This window comes from Notolabrus celidotus, chromosome 7, assembly GCF_009762535.1.
Source record: "Notolabrus celidotus isolate fNotCel1 chromosome 7, fNotCel1.pri, whole genome shotgun sequence".
Classification (NCBI taxonomy): domain Eukaryota; kingdom Metazoa; phylum Chordata; class Actinopteri; order Labriformes; family Labridae; genus Notolabrus; species Notolabrus celidotus.
The window spans coordinates 13392474-13410045 of NC_048278.1; the positions used below are offsets into that span (position 1 = coordinate 13392474).

Sequence of the window (17572 nt, forward strand, 5' to 3'; positions counted from 1 at the left end):
CTAGATTAAGGGGTTAAATGATAAACTAAGTCTCACACAGGTGTCTTCACCCTGAGTTGGCAACCAATTCTTTGTGTGTGACTACTGATGGCAGCTTTGAGGTGTGTTTGTGTGCAGTTGATGTCTGTTTGGCCCAGTACTTTTCCACTCACTACCAGGCTGCACGTGTTTGTGTACAAGTGCCTGTGTGTCTGTGTTGAGAGAATGCAGCAGCACACGCTGTACCTTATCAGCCAGCCAGATGGAGAAGACAAAAAAAAATGGAAAGAATGAAAAGTAGAACAATCCTTTGATTGAGTCCTGAAGTCTTAGAGAAGAGCAGGATTTAGATGCAGGATTACACAGTCACACACTACTTAATTGGCACAAATTTGGCAGTATTTCATAGCAATAAGTCATGTGTATCTGTTAAGAGGGGATAGATATGCCAACAAAGGCACCTCCAAGTTTGCCTGATATGGTTCCCACAAAATCTGAAGCAACAAAGCAGTGGTGTGTCTGAGCACGGGCATGTGGCTCACTAAATGGTTTTTCCTGAAGCATTATAACAAGTTCTGAGCTAAGGGGAAGGGCTGGAATGTGCTCAAGACAAAGCTCCAGCTCATTTCACGTAAACACATACAGACATGGTGAGAAAAGGATGACACAATGCTGATTCATGCACTTGTAATCTGGTTGGCAAGTGGATTTGCAGAAATTCTGATATTCACTTTTAGATTTCTGAGAACACTTTTCTGATCTTTTGAGATGACTCACTTTTTAATTGGAGGTGTATCTACCAAAAGATTTCACTTGTCCTGTGACTGGTAATCAAACAGCCTGTAAGCAAATGTGAGAGCTGCTTTTAAGAGAACTTTCTTTAACTGTATAGAACTATGACCACTTATCTATATACTCATCTATACACACAGCTACAGATTTACTGTATGTACACTGGCACGTACATATTTAAGCACATGATGACACACCTCTTCTTGTCCTAGTTGAGATGTTTGTTGATGATACACTGGTCTGATAAGAGTCATTCCAGCCAGGACAAGAAAATCACCCACGCTTGTGTTTGTTCAACATACTTATGTCTCTTCCTGTGTCTGGTGTGTTTGTCAAAAAAAAAATTAAAATGTTGATCAAACACTTACATAAGTAAGTGCGAGACATTTACAAATTATTGATGTACTTTCATGTTAAAAAGTTCACCCAGTGTTTCAGTTGTTAAATTCGCCTGTTGCAGTGATGCATTACATGGCATTTAGTTCGTGAATAATAATGGTTAATGTAGGAATCTGAAAGCTAATCATGAAGCTGCAAGATAGTATGCCTTGAGACAAGAGACAAGACTGTGAAGTAAGAACACCTTGTTATTGTGAATGATTAAAAATGTGTGCATGTGGAATTATCTTTTGTATTCGTAACTTCTGTTTTCAAACACTGAACATTTTGTTTGACTGCTTTTATCACTCTTGATCTATCAGATTTCCACTTCCCGTATGTATAGTTGTCTTAACACCAAAAAGTGTAGACCAATAAGACCTCTGTTCTAGTCTGTTCACCTATGACCTATTGGTTCCAGTATAGGCTCTAGTCTATGAATACAACCTTTGCCATATTTAAATGGTCTTGAAATTTGATTTAATTTCTTGTGTTTGCAGAGTCAAGATGGCTGGTGCCCTCAGAGAACAACTACGTGTTTTTAATCACCACATAGTCAGGGCTGCTGAGCTGTTGGCATTTTTTTTGCACCACCATCTTCAGTGTTGTAGCACTTTGGGGATGGATGGGAGGATTGAGACTCATTCATGGCCAAAGAGTGTTGTATTGCTTCAGTGAATTCTTTTGTGATAATTAATTCAGTTACAACACTGGCACGAGTTTTCACCTGCATGCACTTTATGTGCCATCTTGTCCCATAAAAGTTCCTGCCTGGATGCCAGAAGAAGTGACACATTATGTGTTTCGCTTGCAAAGACTTCAAAGACAGCAAACGTGAGCAAGAGCAGTGCAACATGTTTGATAGACCATCTAGTAGAAGACAGAGACAAACAAACTTGTTAATAAGTGAATACTTTGAAGTTAAACAGCAGTCCTCCTTGTAATAAACAATAATATTAATAACAGGGACTCTATCTTCTATGGTGACTCTGATTTGAAAACTGAGGACTCAAGATGTGGCTTTGACTCAAAGTTTGTTGACACAACTACAACACTGTCACCTGTAACTGGTTGGCTTTTTTTATATCACTCTCTGCGATCTGACAAAATAAGTGGATTGCAGCCAGACAAAAAGAGCACTTGTTTTATTTGCATGTGCCCTCGATGTGACTCATAAGCACCATCATCTGATAGGGAGACTTTTGATTTAAACAGAATTTGGGTCAGTGTGGCTGTACTTGTGTTTAACAGCCCAGTATTCAACAATAATCTGAGAACACAGAATTAAACTAAGCTGTCAGCTTTGAAATAAACCCACATCATTCATCGTTTTATTGCAGGCCTTATTAAGACAATTACATTCTCAGTCTGTGCGTCTTTGTGCTAACAGGGTGGTCTACATCCCTCTTTCTTCTGCTGCTTTAGCGTAGTTTCCTCCATGGATGCCTTATAAATCTCTTCAATCTCTTGATGACTACATCAATATGTTCAATGTGGGTTCTTTAGCTTTGACCTTGTCTTTGTTGAAGTCAAGCTTTGATATATTGATCCATCCATCCATTTTTTCCACTCACCAGGGAGTGGAAAAAGCCGGCAAAGCAACAGGTGTCTGAGCTCCTTATTCTATCTCTAAGCCCATCTAGAGGGAACCCATTTTAGTTGCTTGTATCTGCAATCTCATTCTTTTGGTTATTAGCCAAGGTCATAACCAAGGGTGCAGTTCAGAATGTCAATTGACTGGTAAATCCAAAGTTTGCCCGCACTGCTCCCATCTTCACCACAATGATCCGCAAAAATGCATAACGCAACAGCCCATTACTGCTGATGCATCCCCAACCTGTCCGTCCATCTCATGGTCAATTTTATCCTCACTTGTGAACAAGACCAAAAGATACTTCAAATCCCAAATTGCCGCATTGTCTACTGGAAAAATGTTGCCCAAAGCGTATAAAAATCTATTCCAGAGTCTTTTCCCCAACAACAAAGATGAATCAAACACGCATAAACAGATGATTATGATAGACAATTTCCTGTGTTATCCTATCATTTTAAAATGTGTGCTCCAGGCTACAATCAACTATGATGTCATTGATGTGAGGATCAGCAAGATTTGAGGGGATATTCAAAACAAAATGAATTCTGATTGATCTAAACTGTGTGTAGGGTTGTTTCTGTTCTTGGTTGGTTTCCAAATGCATAAAGAGGGCCATTATTTTCACAGTTTCAATATAAATGTGAGGCAGATGGATTGGACAATGTGTGTTTGCAATATGTTGCTTATTGTCTTATTCCTTGTCCTGGAAGGAACTTTGTAGCCCTGCCTGTCCTGGTGTGAAATGGGTCCCAGATTTTTCACCTTGAAAGGCCTTATACAGTCTGAGTCTGAGGAGAACAAGAGGAGCTTTTTCAGTGAAAGATGGGCAGAAGGAAAGTGTACCTTGAGGGGAATGACAGGATTGGTGCGCCATCAATGAGAGTCTAAACTCTGATGTCTATTCTGGCAAAAAGCTCAGCAACAACAAAGACTCAAGAACCATCAATCCAAAATCCAGGCAGTGGACTCAGGTTGAAAGACAGACATTTGAAACCTTTTTCCCTCGGAGACACAGAGACCGATTACAATTCAGAGTCAGTCAGGCAAACAAAATCCCCTTCAGAAAATAAAGACAATTGAAAAACAATCCAAGTCTTCTGCATCACCACTAAGGAGAATTGGGGTAATGTGTGGTATTGTATAACAGCCCCAATTCCAAAATAAGTTTGGATGCTGTGTAAAATTTGAATAAGAACAGTTTTTGATTGTTTCATGAAAAAATATATCCTCACTTTAAATTGTCACAAGCAACACATTTCCAAGAAGTTGAGACAGGGTTATGTTGACCATTGTGTTGCGCCATCTCTTTTTTTTAACAACACTGTGTTAATGTTTAAGAACCAAAGAGACCAGTTTCTTGGGTTCTGAACTACAGTATATACTGCTAGACAGGGTGCGATTTGTGAAAAAAACAGAGGGGGGGATATCTCCAAAAAAAATTCATGAATTCTGTTAAGCTTGCGAAAAAAAATAACAAATATTCCTTTTTCTGAAACAACCTCTCTCCAATACATTAAAATTTAGCCATTATGTATTTTAATTAGTTAATGTATTCACACACGTAATCAGTTATCACAAAATTACAAAATTAGATGTCTGAACATAAATTATATTCATATGATATTATTCATCTTATTAAATCTTAGAATAATGAACTTAAAGTATCTAACATTAATTATAACATGTAGAATTAATTAACAACTTTAGAACATCCAACCCTAAACTATTTTAACAAGTGCCATGCCAGTGTAAGATGAGATTTCTCACCAAAAAGTCCTTATTTCATTCTAATTTTATTTGTATCATTGGGTTCTTTAGTGAAGTTCAAAAGACGTATATTTAATATATTGCACTGCTTCTTTAAGGTTGCTCAGGGTGATATGGTTTTGAGTTGAAGTAAAGGGGTCACATGTGTTCGATGTGCTGTTGTCCTACGTTGATGAAGGGTCATTAAAGGCATCACGACGCACTGCAGAAGTTGTCCCATGCTCTTTCTTCCCCACAGCCCTGAAGTGTGATTAAATTAAGCTTCTAGTTAACGCTGTTGAAGTTCAACAGTTCCAGAGAGATACTTAAACAAGTTGGCGTTACACTAATTTTGTCATTCAACTTTTTCGCAGTTTTAGCCATCCTCCCGTTAACGCAAGCTGGATCAATACGCGTTCCTCTCTCCATCTATCAAAGCGGGCTGGCTCGACGCAACCTCCTACCAAGCTTTAGCAGTAGGGAGAGGAGGGCAGAGGCATAGGTGAGCATCTTCCACCTGTGGAATCTCCGGAGATGCTGGCAGCTGGATGTCGTTATCCTTTGCATTATCTGTCCTTGACTTTTTCAGTTCAATATTTGCTGAAAAAAATTAGGAAATGCTTTGTTGCCGTTTCATGTCAGTAGACTTCTCGCATTGCGTTGCTAGTAAACTTCAAACGTAGCCTAAACTATATTGTTTATATTTATATTTGTTCACTTGTCGGTTGGCACCTACAGTCTATGGTTGGCACCATCTGCTGGCGGTAGGAAATGCATTTAATATTACCAGAGGAGGGGGGGGGACGTATCCCCCCCGGAGATAAAAAACTGTACAACCAGAGGCTGTAAAAATCAGAGGGGGGGAAATCAAGTGAGAACGACTTATATTGCTGGTTATTTGAAACAGTTATGGCAACCACTCTGTCAAGGTAAAGAGATCTGGTAACAAGAAGGAAAATGTCCTTGTCTTTTCAATATAACTCAGCCACACCAAAAATGATACTAATTTCTCTGTGCTCCTTGTGGACACAGAGGGGATCTACTTGCAGTTTGTGTAAAGAACTTTGGGTTTTTTCCATTTGCCGGATGAATGTTGATTGACGTGCCACATCATACGGAAACAGGGATTTTAAGGACACGAGAGACGAGGCAATAAATCATAAAGTGCCTCTTCATGCTGCCTGTTGAAACCAATCTAAGCCAATATCATGCTCTATTGCCATTTGTCATTTTCATGGGATAATTTATGTTTTTTAAACGATGTGCCATACAAGTTATGCAATCACAGTCATACAAAATGTGCTCGATGGAGAATTCCATGGGGCACATGGGTGGACTTTTTTTATTTTATCATTCAGTCCCTCTTCACTGTAATTTGTCTTTTCTATTAAAGCATTCCCTTTAAAGTCACAAATACAGTCAATAATAAAGATAGTAACATATCCAGCCATGATAGAATTACATTGCTTTTGAAAAAAAAAAGACATCTTTGATTTATTTTGATGGGCTATAGGTGATAACTGTGCTATCTTATCAAATAACTTCATTATGTCCTTTTATGGGTTGACAATAAATTCAGCATTTTTTTAAATTTAAAAACAATATTTTCTTGTCATATTTTGCAGTCCTCGTAAATCCACAGATTAGTCATAATTTGTGAGACGGATATTTGTGGACCGCATGGAGGCTGGCATTTGTCACGGTGAAAGCTAACGACAGGTAATGTAGATGGGTTTGAAGATGGAAGTGTGCTAGTTTAAGATAATTACAAACTGTAGCCTTGTAAGAACAGACTTTAGAATCATTCAGGTGAGTCTAATACTACATTTATTTATGCTGTTATTTGCTCTCCTTGAAATGTCTGTATTGCTGTTGTGGCTACATCCTGATTCTTAAAACGTATTTTACGCGAGCGTTGGTATGGCCGGTTAGCTCAGTTGGTTAGAGCGTGGTGCTAATAACGCCAAGGTCGCGGGTTCGATCCCCGTACGGGCCACTGTATCGTTTTACACTGTGTTCTCGTGTTGTCGCTGGAATGGTGTAAATAATATTAAACTCTATATATTTTGGTACGGTTGACATCAAAGAAACGGGGAAATACTTGAACTCTTGGCAAGTTCGGCTTAAATCTCTCACACCGGGTAAATATGACCACACAGTTCTCTTTTTCTTCCCAGGTTATATTTCTGGTTAGAAAAACTCAAGATATTCACCTGGGACAGACAAACCACAGCCACAGAATGGCCCGGAGGTCAGAGTGAAGTTTATTAATTGAAAATTCATGAAAATTGGTAGTATGGGTTCCATGGTGTAATGGTTAGCACTCTGGACTCTGAATCCAGCGATCCGAGTTCAAATCTCGGTGGAACCTGTCTTTTCCTCGACAGCCCTCCAAAAATACCATCAAAATAAGATCAAATATATGCCAAGCGCAAACGCAAGGGAGGGAAAGTATAGCATAGATAAATTAATAGTTACAAATACCATCTATGCCATTCAAGTTTCAAATTCTGCACCATGACATTTATACAGACAATCTCCCCCTGCACTTGTACATTTTTTTTAAGGTAATTTATTTTAACCAAAACATGTCATACAAAAAAAAATAAAAATTTCAATATTTTTTAAAATGTAGCTTAATACATTTTTTGTTTAGTAATTAGCAGGCTAGACCAAACTTCTTACACAAATGTACAACATTATGAACTCCTCTGTAAAGGTCTACATCACACATTTTGGTGGTTGAGAAATTCTTTGATCCTAATTTCATTTTTTTTTTGGTCTTTTCTTTGACGCTGCTGCCTCCTTCTGGTGGGAACTAGATCCTGTATTTCTGTGAACAAGAAAAGAGATGTAATTTTAAACGATATGATCCCTTCTGTGTGTCTCAACATTATATTCTCTTACACTTAAAACAACAGGGAACCTACTTTGAAGCTTTTTCTGGAATTTCTGGATTGAGTATGACGACTTCTTCCTCTTCACTGTCAGATATCTCAACCACATCTAAAAGAAATCACCACTTTGCATGAAATTTAAATCACATAACATTCACTGATCAAACATCTCACGTACAGTCAATAACATTTAAAGATCATTCCATTCCCTGTGAACAACTTCTGTGTGTTGATTAGGGGTGACCCCAAATAGTTGAACATTTGCATATGAAATGTGGATCATTCCATTCAAACCATGGGGGTGCTCAATGTCTAATTTTTCATTATTTTCCTGTTTCCCATAAAAACAGTGTCTCATTTAGCCTATTTTGAGTTAAATATAGACTTATTTAATGTAATTCTGAGAACAGCTTTTGAATTGTTAAATCTCCTTAAAGTGGTAATTAAATCTCCCCTGGTAATTAGGACCATTTAGCGCGAACCTGTGGAGCAGACGTACCTCAGCTGGCCTTTAAGTCTTTCAACGTTCATGGCAGCTCAAAATGTCAAGAAATAAAACTTATGTGGATCCTAAAAATAGTAATGAAGATGAGGAGCAGCTTTATGAAGAGGGCTGTGAGATCAAGGATGACCGGACCACGCAAAAACTGTACGGGGCCAAAAGAACGAGGACGGATACCCAAAGCTGTCCGAAGCCTCAAAAACAATCCATAGCATCCCATCCACCTCCAAGACATCAGAGAGGATATTCTCAAAGACAGGATTTACAGTCAACAAAGCGAGGAGCGCACTTATGCCCGTAAACACGATGGTTTTCCTCGCGTACAATTTGAAAAGACTCAAGCGGACAAAGACGTGATGAAAGACTGTTTTAAAAGGTACCGTTAAGAGATTTAAAAACCCTTTAGCTGGTTCAGGTTTGATTTTGAACATTATACAAATGTTTAGCTTTAAGTTGGACAAACTACCCTCCGAAGTGCTGCTCTCTGCTGTACAAACACTGTTTAAATATCTCCTGATTTCTTATTCTATAATGGCGTGTTGTTCGATGTTTAACGGATAGTGGCCTTATTTGAGTTTTCTCTCCATCACCTTGTTGTTTTTGCGTGCAATATAGATTTGTAAATTGTAAATGGTTATGCGTAATATTGTCATGCGGTCACCATCATGCAGACTTTGGGTCAATAAGGAAAAACAACAAACATTCGACTATTCGTCGACTATGGGCAAAATCTGATGAATCAGATTGGACTAAGCAAATCCTTAGTCGGGGTCACCCCTAGTGTTGATCCTCGTTTAATGTCAATATAACTTACCTCCTCTGCTCTCCAGGTCTTCGTGCTTAGCCTCTTTCATCGGCATCACTTCATCTTCCTGCTCTTCACCACTGTTATCATTCTCCTCCTCTTCATCTTCCTCATCCTCCTGTAGTCCCCAGGTGTTCTGGAGCCCCTGCCCTACCTGACCAACTCCTGGAACAGGCACCACTGGGGAAGGCACACTGGTTTGTACAGTAAAGGAGTCACAGGAGCTAAAATGTTGATGAATAGAGATGTTCTCTGTTGCTTGTGCTCATTTTGGTGTTAGAACAATATGTGAAATCCCTTTCAAATTATTTTTTCTTTATCATTTAACATTTTGATGAATGACATGCACAGTTCTTTAAAATGTAAAAGATTATTAAATGTGTATTAAATGCAAATGTCCCTGTGATCAACACTGAATAGTTTACTCTCCAACATCTGTCAGAATTCTTCCAACGTAGAACACAGGTCATGATATAAGCTGAACAGTCCGTCTACTTGTAAAACGTCAGGATGAACTGATTCACTTTAACACCAAATTAATAATGTTGGCTGAATTGATCAATTCAGTGCCAGGTGAGGCCAAACAGACACTTCACAGATCAAGCCTAGGTTTTGTTCCCCTACTAGGTTTTCTTGGTATTGATGGGCTTCATTGTTAAATTGTTTGCAAGGCTGTGTTAAAAGGTACAGTATGAAGTATAAATCAACATTTAGAAGAATAGATTTGGCAAAGATTGAATATCATATTCACAAGCATGTATAAAAAGCATTTTGTTTTTGTTTACTTCAATTGAGTCTTTCATACAATAAAAGCAGGTCCCCCCACAGAGGCCGCAATCATGCTCTGCCCTGTTTCTGTAGCACATGTTATATGTAGGCAGAAGCTTCACTGGTTAGAAGACGAAGCTGAAGAGAGAGGCTGTTGTGCACAAATTATTTTAAATTGATGTTGAAGTTTTTGGTGGTAAAAACTTGACGAATGGAGGATAATACTTCTAGTGCATCACAGTGGCTTCTTGTCCTAAAGGCTGACTTATACTTCTGCGTCGAATCAACGGCGTAGCCTACACCGGAGGCATACCTACTCAAAGGCCTACGCACGTAGCTGATGTGCACCTCCTCCAAAATGTAACTATGCGTTGAATCGACGCGGACCGCAAGCCCAGTGATTGGTCCGCTCGGCGGCATTTTATTTCCCGCATTTACAGCACTTCCGGGATCTCCCCTCCTCAGCCGCGTATTTCATCTCCTCCTCTCTAATCTTCATGTAATCATGTCTGTATGATAAACAGCAACATGTATCAGCTGTTGATTAACATAACACGCTCTGAATCAATGTGGAAATGTAAACAGAGATCGGAGCAGGCCTGGAAACAGGCGACTGGACTATTAGAGAGACCACACTGCTTTCAAGTGTTTCGGTGGAGTATTGCTGCGCATCATGGACACATCGCCGCACAAGTATGTGGTGCTCATGTCCGCGTCAGCCTCTGCTGTGTAGGGTCAACGCAGAAGTATAAACCAGCCATTAGAGGGCACCATTGCTCCAGGAGCTTTACCAACATGAGGGATGAGAGAGGGAGTGTTTCTATCTAGAATCTGACTGCTGGACATCCCTTCATATCTCCATTTTTACACACTGTACCTTTAACCTGTTTTTGTTATTTCATTTTTGCTGTACCAAAATAGTTTGTGCAATAAATGCAGAAAAAACTGTTGTTCCTGACAAAGCATGCACATACACTGTATGCATTTCAGCTATATTTAAAGCTAGGGTTGGTAGTCTCGGAAAACTAGCATGAATTTGAATGTAGCATGTCTTCAGGACTCCGTCTAACCCCTCCCCCCCTTCCCCTCGGAGCTCCTCCGAAACGACGCCCCCGCTCACATGCACGAGCGCCGCTGATTCATGACCATATGATCATGAGTGATTCAAAACTGGTCCTCACCAAAACATTATCATAGTCAAAGTTAAAAACACAAACAAACATGGCTGCTGTTAGTACTCACAACTGTCATGTTAGCATTATCCAGTTGTACTGGTGACACGATATCAGGAGAAAAGTTATAACACATGTATTACTGTAACAGCTCTACTGTTTGTTAAACGTGTTCAGTGTACATGTTCTTAATTCCTACAGTGTTGACAGTCAGTGAAGGCACCAGGAGAGGTGTAGAGTGTGAGAGCGGGAGAGAGGACAGGATAAGTTTTTCATTCATTCAAACATTGATTGTTGTTTTGTTGGTTGGCGTGATCACGGACAATAGTGACCGGTTATTAAAGCTCAACGTGTTCACGAATCGGCTCGTCATCCCTACAGTGTCCGGACGGACGCTACAGTACATATACATTTCTGTAGGACTTACTAAATGTCATTAATTATTTTGCTTGTCAGAGCCCCCGTGGTGAGAGCTTTTTAGACTCTGATCCGGACTACAGTCCTGAGCAAATCACCTCATCGGGTCAGAGGGGACAGGCCCGAGGTCAAGCGAGAGGGGCAGTAAATACAGTCAGGGGAAGCAGAGGCAGGGGACAGGGAGTGCATGAAGGGGAAATGTACGCGCAGGACGCGGGCAGAACGGCAGGATGGCATTTGATTGGCTTAAAATTTTGGGACCCAAAAACGGTGATTGGTTGGTGTTTTCCCAGGTTTACTCCGGCTGAAGATAGCAGCTTTTTTTCACTATTTTTTAGGAACACATTATGTATTGATTGCCATCAGGACATAAAGATCATTTTAACCAGTATAACAAAAAGTGTATCTAAATCTGATTACCAACCCCAGCTTTAATTGTTAAACTTTGTGTTCAAACCTTAGAACCAGCAGCAGATTTTTCCATTTGATGCATAACATCAGTAAGCTTCGGGGAATAAAAAGGCTTTAAGAGTGCTAATTGGAAACTGAAAATTAGGACAAGAAGAGCTCAGTTCCTGAGTCTCCTGTCGTGTTCAATGATCTGAATACTTTGGCTATATCAGCTATTACATGTTTTCAACTGAGTAACAGCCAGTTCCTATAGAGTTTATGTGCAGCTTCACTACTGGGATTTTTAGAAGTGTTTCTCAAAAAGTGATAGGGAAAAAAACAGAGAAATCTGTTTGAGGCATCATATTATTCTGGTAGATGCTGTGGTCAATAACAGTTTTTAAAGGATACGTCTGAGGCGGGCCCTCAGATTTCTGAACGATGTCATTGGCTCTATCCGACACATCAGTCATCTCCACTGGAGTCTCATCCATTTTCAGCGCTGTGATTCTCTCCTGGGGCATCGACTCCGCAAATCCACACCTTTCACCTGCTTTCCTGGAAAATTGAAATTCAAGCATTAATGTGTTTATTCTAAAATTTTCATCTAAATATGACCTCTCTTATTTTAAAGTGCGATGTGCTGTTACTGCTTACCGTGCTTTTTTGTCATTCTCCAGGGCTTTGCTGATGAGTTCTGTGATTTCAGACACTTTGACACTTGCTATTTTACTGCATCTCATAACCTTCAACGACAAGCACACAAAAGACAAATAGTAACAATCCTTTAGGGATTCTGTCATTCTAATTTATTTCAGGATAACTACACATTCCTAACTTTGGTTTGTTCCCTTCATGAAGATTTCCATTGTGTTTAGTATTGTACAGTTTCTGTGCAGCTCTTTTTAATACCATCTGCTTTTACCATCCTGCTAGCTACCAAAGTAGGATGGTTGAGCTCAGTTGTGGTAGCACTGATAGCTGTGAGGCACAGACCTGCAACCAATTCACAGAGACTCTCAGGTTGCTTGTTGTTTGAAATTGAAAAGTTTTTCAATCAAAGCATCACTTCAAAGGTGTATTAACTAAATAACATTCCACCAGTTTATTGAAATGTATGGTGATGTATGAGGGAGAAAAGCTGTTAAAAAGTGATGCAGCCACACTGGTCCACCTCGCTATGAATCCAGCATGCTTTGTGCTGCAAAACATCTGCTTACTCCCAAGAGTGCCATCTTCTGGATAAAATATCCTAATACAACAGAATATCTCTGTATAACACACTGGTATAAAAGTTGAGCAAGTGTTTTTATGCACCAAAACAGAGGAACTCTCTTCCTCTGGACATTAAAACGGCGAGCTCTCTGGATGTTTTTAAAGACTCACCTTTTTAATCTGGCTTTTAACTTGGAGTAATTTTCTTTTAGCCCTGGTCTGCATTTTTAACATTACTATTGTTTTAACATTGTTTGTATTTACTTTATTCTATCTAATTATATTTGATTTTATTTTCATATTTATTTTTCTATTATTTATCTGATTTAATTTTACTGGTTTTATTATAATGATTTTATTTTATTTTTCTGTTACTTTTCTGATTTTATTTTATTTTATTGATTGTCATGGTTATATTTTTAAGTATTTTGTATCCCTTTCCTTTCCACTTACACCCATCACTGTTGTTTTCTGTCTCTCTGTTCTTTTGTGAAGCACTTTGGGCTGCATGCTTGACCGATGAAAGGTGCTAGATAAATAAAAATGAGTTTAGTTGAGAGTGTTGATGCAACTTTTTAGACGACAAGGTTTTAAAAATGTGTCTTCTACATCAAATTTTACAGGTCAGTTATATCATTTTTTGTATAGTTACTCTAAATGCTGCAAAACTTCACCTGCTCTTTCAGCAGCATGATGCCCCCACTGGACTGGATGGAGCAGATCTCTCTGTGTTTGTTCATTGCAATCATCAGCAAGCCATCCATCACCCGCTCCTCCCGCTCACAGGGATCCACCAGCAGATACGTTCTGCAGAAAAGAAAATGGCATATAGGAGAAAAAATAGAAAGGTATGAAGTAAAGACAATATTCATCCAGGAAGAGATTTTCAAATACAATGTATTCATTCTCTACGCCCATTCAGATACCTAAACTCCAACACTGACCTAAATACTTCTCCATCTGTATGGATATGATATATTACATTACATTTGTAAGAATCCAACTCAGACTAACAAGCAGAACTCCAAGACTGACACTCAAGAATGAATTTCCTTGAGAAGTTCATAATGTGTATCATTTTTTTTACATTAAATAAATCACATGCAACCAAAATTGGCACATTTTTATTGATGTTTCGCATTTTTCAATCTCCTGCCCTTTAAACACTAATAGTAGAAAAGTAGGTGTTTCCTTTATGCATACAATTCTGGGATTTTCTCAACCAGCATTTATGAAAGCAGTGACAAACTGTATTTACAGACAACAGTTTTTGGAAGTAAACTTGAGCCCATGCAGTGACTTCCACTACAGAGTCATGTCTGTTTTAATGCAGTGCTGCCTTTGGGCGGGAGGATCACAGCCATGCAGTATTGTTTTTTGGTTTCATCCCTTTTGTACAGAGATTCCTTGAGATTATCTGACTCTTTTAATGATATTATGTTGCAATTTTATACTGAAGAACATTATTCTTAAACTGTGGAACTATTTGCTCACCCAGTCTCTCTGAGTGGTGAACCATTGTACAATATCTTTAGTGTTTTGTGGTCATTGTCCCAACTTTTTTGAAACATGTTGCTGGTATCAGATTTAAAATAAGTACATATTTTTCATTAAATAGTTAACTTCTTTATTCAACATCTGTTCTCATACACATTTGGAATCGGGTTGTAGTTTCATACTGTGTGTAAAGGGACCATTAGTTCTCAAACACAAGGCGAAACTAACTTTGCCTCAATATGATTTTGAATTTTAGAATGATTTTAAGTTTAAAAGATGTCTGTCCATGTCTACATCATCAGTCTGAAAGCTGCAGTTTGGCTTGCTGTTTAACTGTGTTGTCTTATACTGTTTGCAACATTTTAACAGCACTCAAATATATCAGTGCTTCTTTGTATAAGACACTACAGTTCAACAGCAGCCAAACCTTCATCCTCTGTGATAATGAGTAAATTAAATTGACAGATCGCCAATCAAATACAAAGGATCCCATGTTGTAATACAGCATTGTTGCCTTACCCTTGTTGAAAGAATGCGAAGCTGACACTGATGGGCATGTGGTAAATACTCAAAGGAATAGGGTCTCTCTCCTCTGGACTGTACTGAGGGGGCACAGAAGGAAATACAAACTTAAAACCATGAAAAGCAGCAGACTCCTTCAGTATATCCTCTGTTAGTTGCATTCATGTATTTGTATGACAGGAGTGTTGTGTTTGGAGCATTGGACGTCTCCCAGTAGACTCAGTGAAGCAGAGACACCACCTGTGTCTGTCTGCTGCTGACTCACCACTGTGACTTCATCCCCCTGGATGCCCACATCAGGGCGTCTGAAGTGACACAAGGCAGTGATGGCAGCAATGCTGGCAGCATCCATCAGGTTCCCATCATGATTTAGCATGTGAACATCTACTCTGATCTGCCACACCTGCACGAAGACACACATTATCACCACCACAATGGGAAAAAATTCTCTCTTTTTTTTTACTTATTAGTGTTTGTGTGTGTTTTACCTTTTCTCCAGACACCACACACAGGGACTCTGTATCTATGCACTTTGAGTTTCTCAAGCATCTCTCCAGCTGTCGGTTCAGCTTCACTGACAGCTCAGACTGTCTGGAGATAAAGGAAAAGCCCACAGATAAGTTTAAGTTTCTGCACATTGTTTGACTAAATGCAATATGTGTCAAACAGTCCCCCTCTCTTATATCTCCCTTTACTATATAAAAAACAGGCTTGTTCTAATGTTGTACTAAACCCTGTGTTCACTTTAGAAGCAGGGATAAACTGAACCAGGCTTGCTAAATCAATAAGGTTTGCTCCCACAGGTATCTCAGTATACAAATAGTTGGAAAGATCAGCTGACAATTTGGATCACAAGACCATGCTTTTCTTTGATCAGGCTGTGTTGGAGATTGTAATTAGGTATGGGATATCAGTGTGGTAATGCAGCCTCTGCACAGTTAAAATTTAAGCTTGCTTCTTTAGTTTGTTCAATGCATGAGCAGTCTGTCCTTAAGCAGGTGCAGAGTGTCCTCTGACCCATTGTACATCCTTCACTCAGAGTACGAGCTCCTTCCCATTAAGCAGACGAATCCCCAAATGTAAACTGAACAGCCATGACAACTGTTTTGTGTCCAGCTCAATTCAAATGTTAAATATTTCTTGAAGCTGTATTATCTTATGCCATGTTTTTTATATTTCCTTATCATGTATCCCTTATTATTTTTCCGCGCAGATCTTGTGCAAAAAATATAAGTTGTTTGCTGTCTCCTTTATTATGTGTTTTGTGGATTGTTGTTTTTTGTGTTTTTATTTATTGGTAAATCTGTAGAACAGTTGAGCGTGTGCAGCACTTGAATCCAAGACAAATTTCCCCATGGTGACGATGAAGTGTACCGTATAGAGAATATGCAATACATGTATAATCTGTCAGATTACTTGTCCTCACCTGCCCTGTTCAAAGGCTGGTGAGGCCATAGGTGACAGCTCAATGTTGAAGAACATGATTCCCTCATTTGGTCGGCTGTCTTTAGGAGTAACCAGCTCACACGACACCTGTGCCATGACCCTGCGAAGCACAACATATATAGATTTCATGGTCAGAAAAAATATAGTATTCAACTTCTAATAAATAAATATTAGTGTTAAATTTTGGTTGGACTGATGGCAGAGATTATGCACAACTTCATCACTGCTTGATATCAGAGGCTCTCCACCCCTAAGGGTCTCCAACCTCATGGACAAAAGAGACAATTGTTTGTCTGATAGAACTTAATTTTAGAATGTTTCATAAAATCCAGAACATTTTAGAAATGCCAAATTAATGCTGAGTCATATTTGGGAAAGAACAAAAAAATAATCTTGCATTTCAAACTGTGAAGTCACGTTAAGAGCAGTATTTATGAGGAAGATTAAACACCATTAGGGTCACTTGATAAAAAGCACATACTTTAAATATCTGACAATGTATTCACCTGGTTTTCCCCAGATCTACAAAACAGCACCCATAGTCTGTCCCAAATGTGATCTTCATCTTTCTGTAGTCATAAGTCTGTCGTCCATCCAGGCGCTGCAAAGAAAGGACAGATGACACATAAAAAAGCTGTACTTTTTTGGGACCACATTGGTATGTACCAAAAAGTCCAAAACAACGTCTCGTGAAGACATTTGAGCCTCTAAATCAATAAGCATGAAGTCCAAATGTGTGAATGGATGGGTTACCAACTGTCCATGTCCCAGTGATTAAAAGCCGTTCTGCTCAAATGCCAAAACTAACTCACATTATTTTCTGCAACAACACAATGTGGACACTGTTGAAAAATCTGCTCACCTTTTTCTCCTCGATGGCTTTAAGCAGGAAATCCCGCTCACAGTTAGACAGTGGAGTGTCCTTCATTCTGCAGGTGTTTTAGTGGCTATTATTGTATTTAAATATTAATATTCAACTGCGTTTCCACAGCTTCAACAAACATGCGGTCACCATCGATGTTTTCTGATCTGTGCCCCGGAAGTACTTGTGACGTACCCAATTGAATGGTGAGGAGCTGGGAGCTTGTCTTTATTTTGCCAGGTTTGATGGCTAATGACTGAAAAAGCTATTATTGAGAAACCGGAAGTATATCACTCTCGATATCAGTGCATGTAATGTGCTGCCGGCTCTTTTTTTATTCAGTACTAAAGGTAGGCTTTTACTTTGAAAGTCTGCTCAACAGCAAGTTTTTTGATGCATTTAGGGTCTCATTATTAACTCGTAAATAAATGTTGACAGTAAAAAACTGTAGTAGAGATCCAGAGCTATGGCGTATGAAAGCATATAACCGCATATAACACGTTAAATTGTTGACAGAACAAATAACTTAGCTTTGTCAGTTGTCAAAGGGCTGTATTTTTACAGTCCTCTGGGGCTCATGAAAAAAAAAA

General features: G+C 39.0%; 1 protein-coding gene and 2 non-coding genes across 3 annotated transcripts; 2 read left to right on the forward strand and 1 right to left on the reverse strand.

Annotated features, from left to right (window-relative positions):
- Positions 1 to 6411: 6411 nt before the first annotated feature.
- Positions 6412 to 6485, forward strand: trnai-aau. Its single transcript has one exon. It is a non-coding gene; the product is annotated as a tRNA-Ile (tRNA).
- A 249-nt stretch (positions 6486 to 6734) lies between these two features.
- On the reverse strand, positions 6735 to 17224 carry exosc9 (exosome component 9). Its single transcript, XM_034688858.1, has 12 exons — positions 16983 to 17224; positions 16627 to 16721; positions 16101 to 16220; positions 15163 to 15265; positions 14940 to 15077; positions 14672 to 14754; positions 13330 to 13462; positions 12098 to 12186; positions 11852 to 11998; positions 8703 to 8887; positions 7420 to 7495; positions 6735 to 7322 (listed from the first exon to the last, which is right to left on the reverse strand). The coding sequence occupies exons 1-12, from the start codon at positions 17046 to 17048 to the stop codon at positions 7256 to 7258; spliced, it is 1302 nt and encodes a 433-aa protein (XP_034544749.1). The 5' UTR covers positions 17049 to 17224; the 3' UTR covers positions 6735 to 7255.
- trnaq-cug lies at positions 6789 to 6860 on the forward strand. Its single transcript has one exon. It is a non-coding gene; the product is annotated as a tRNA-Gln (tRNA).
- Positions 17225 to 17572: the final 348 nt, after the last annotated feature.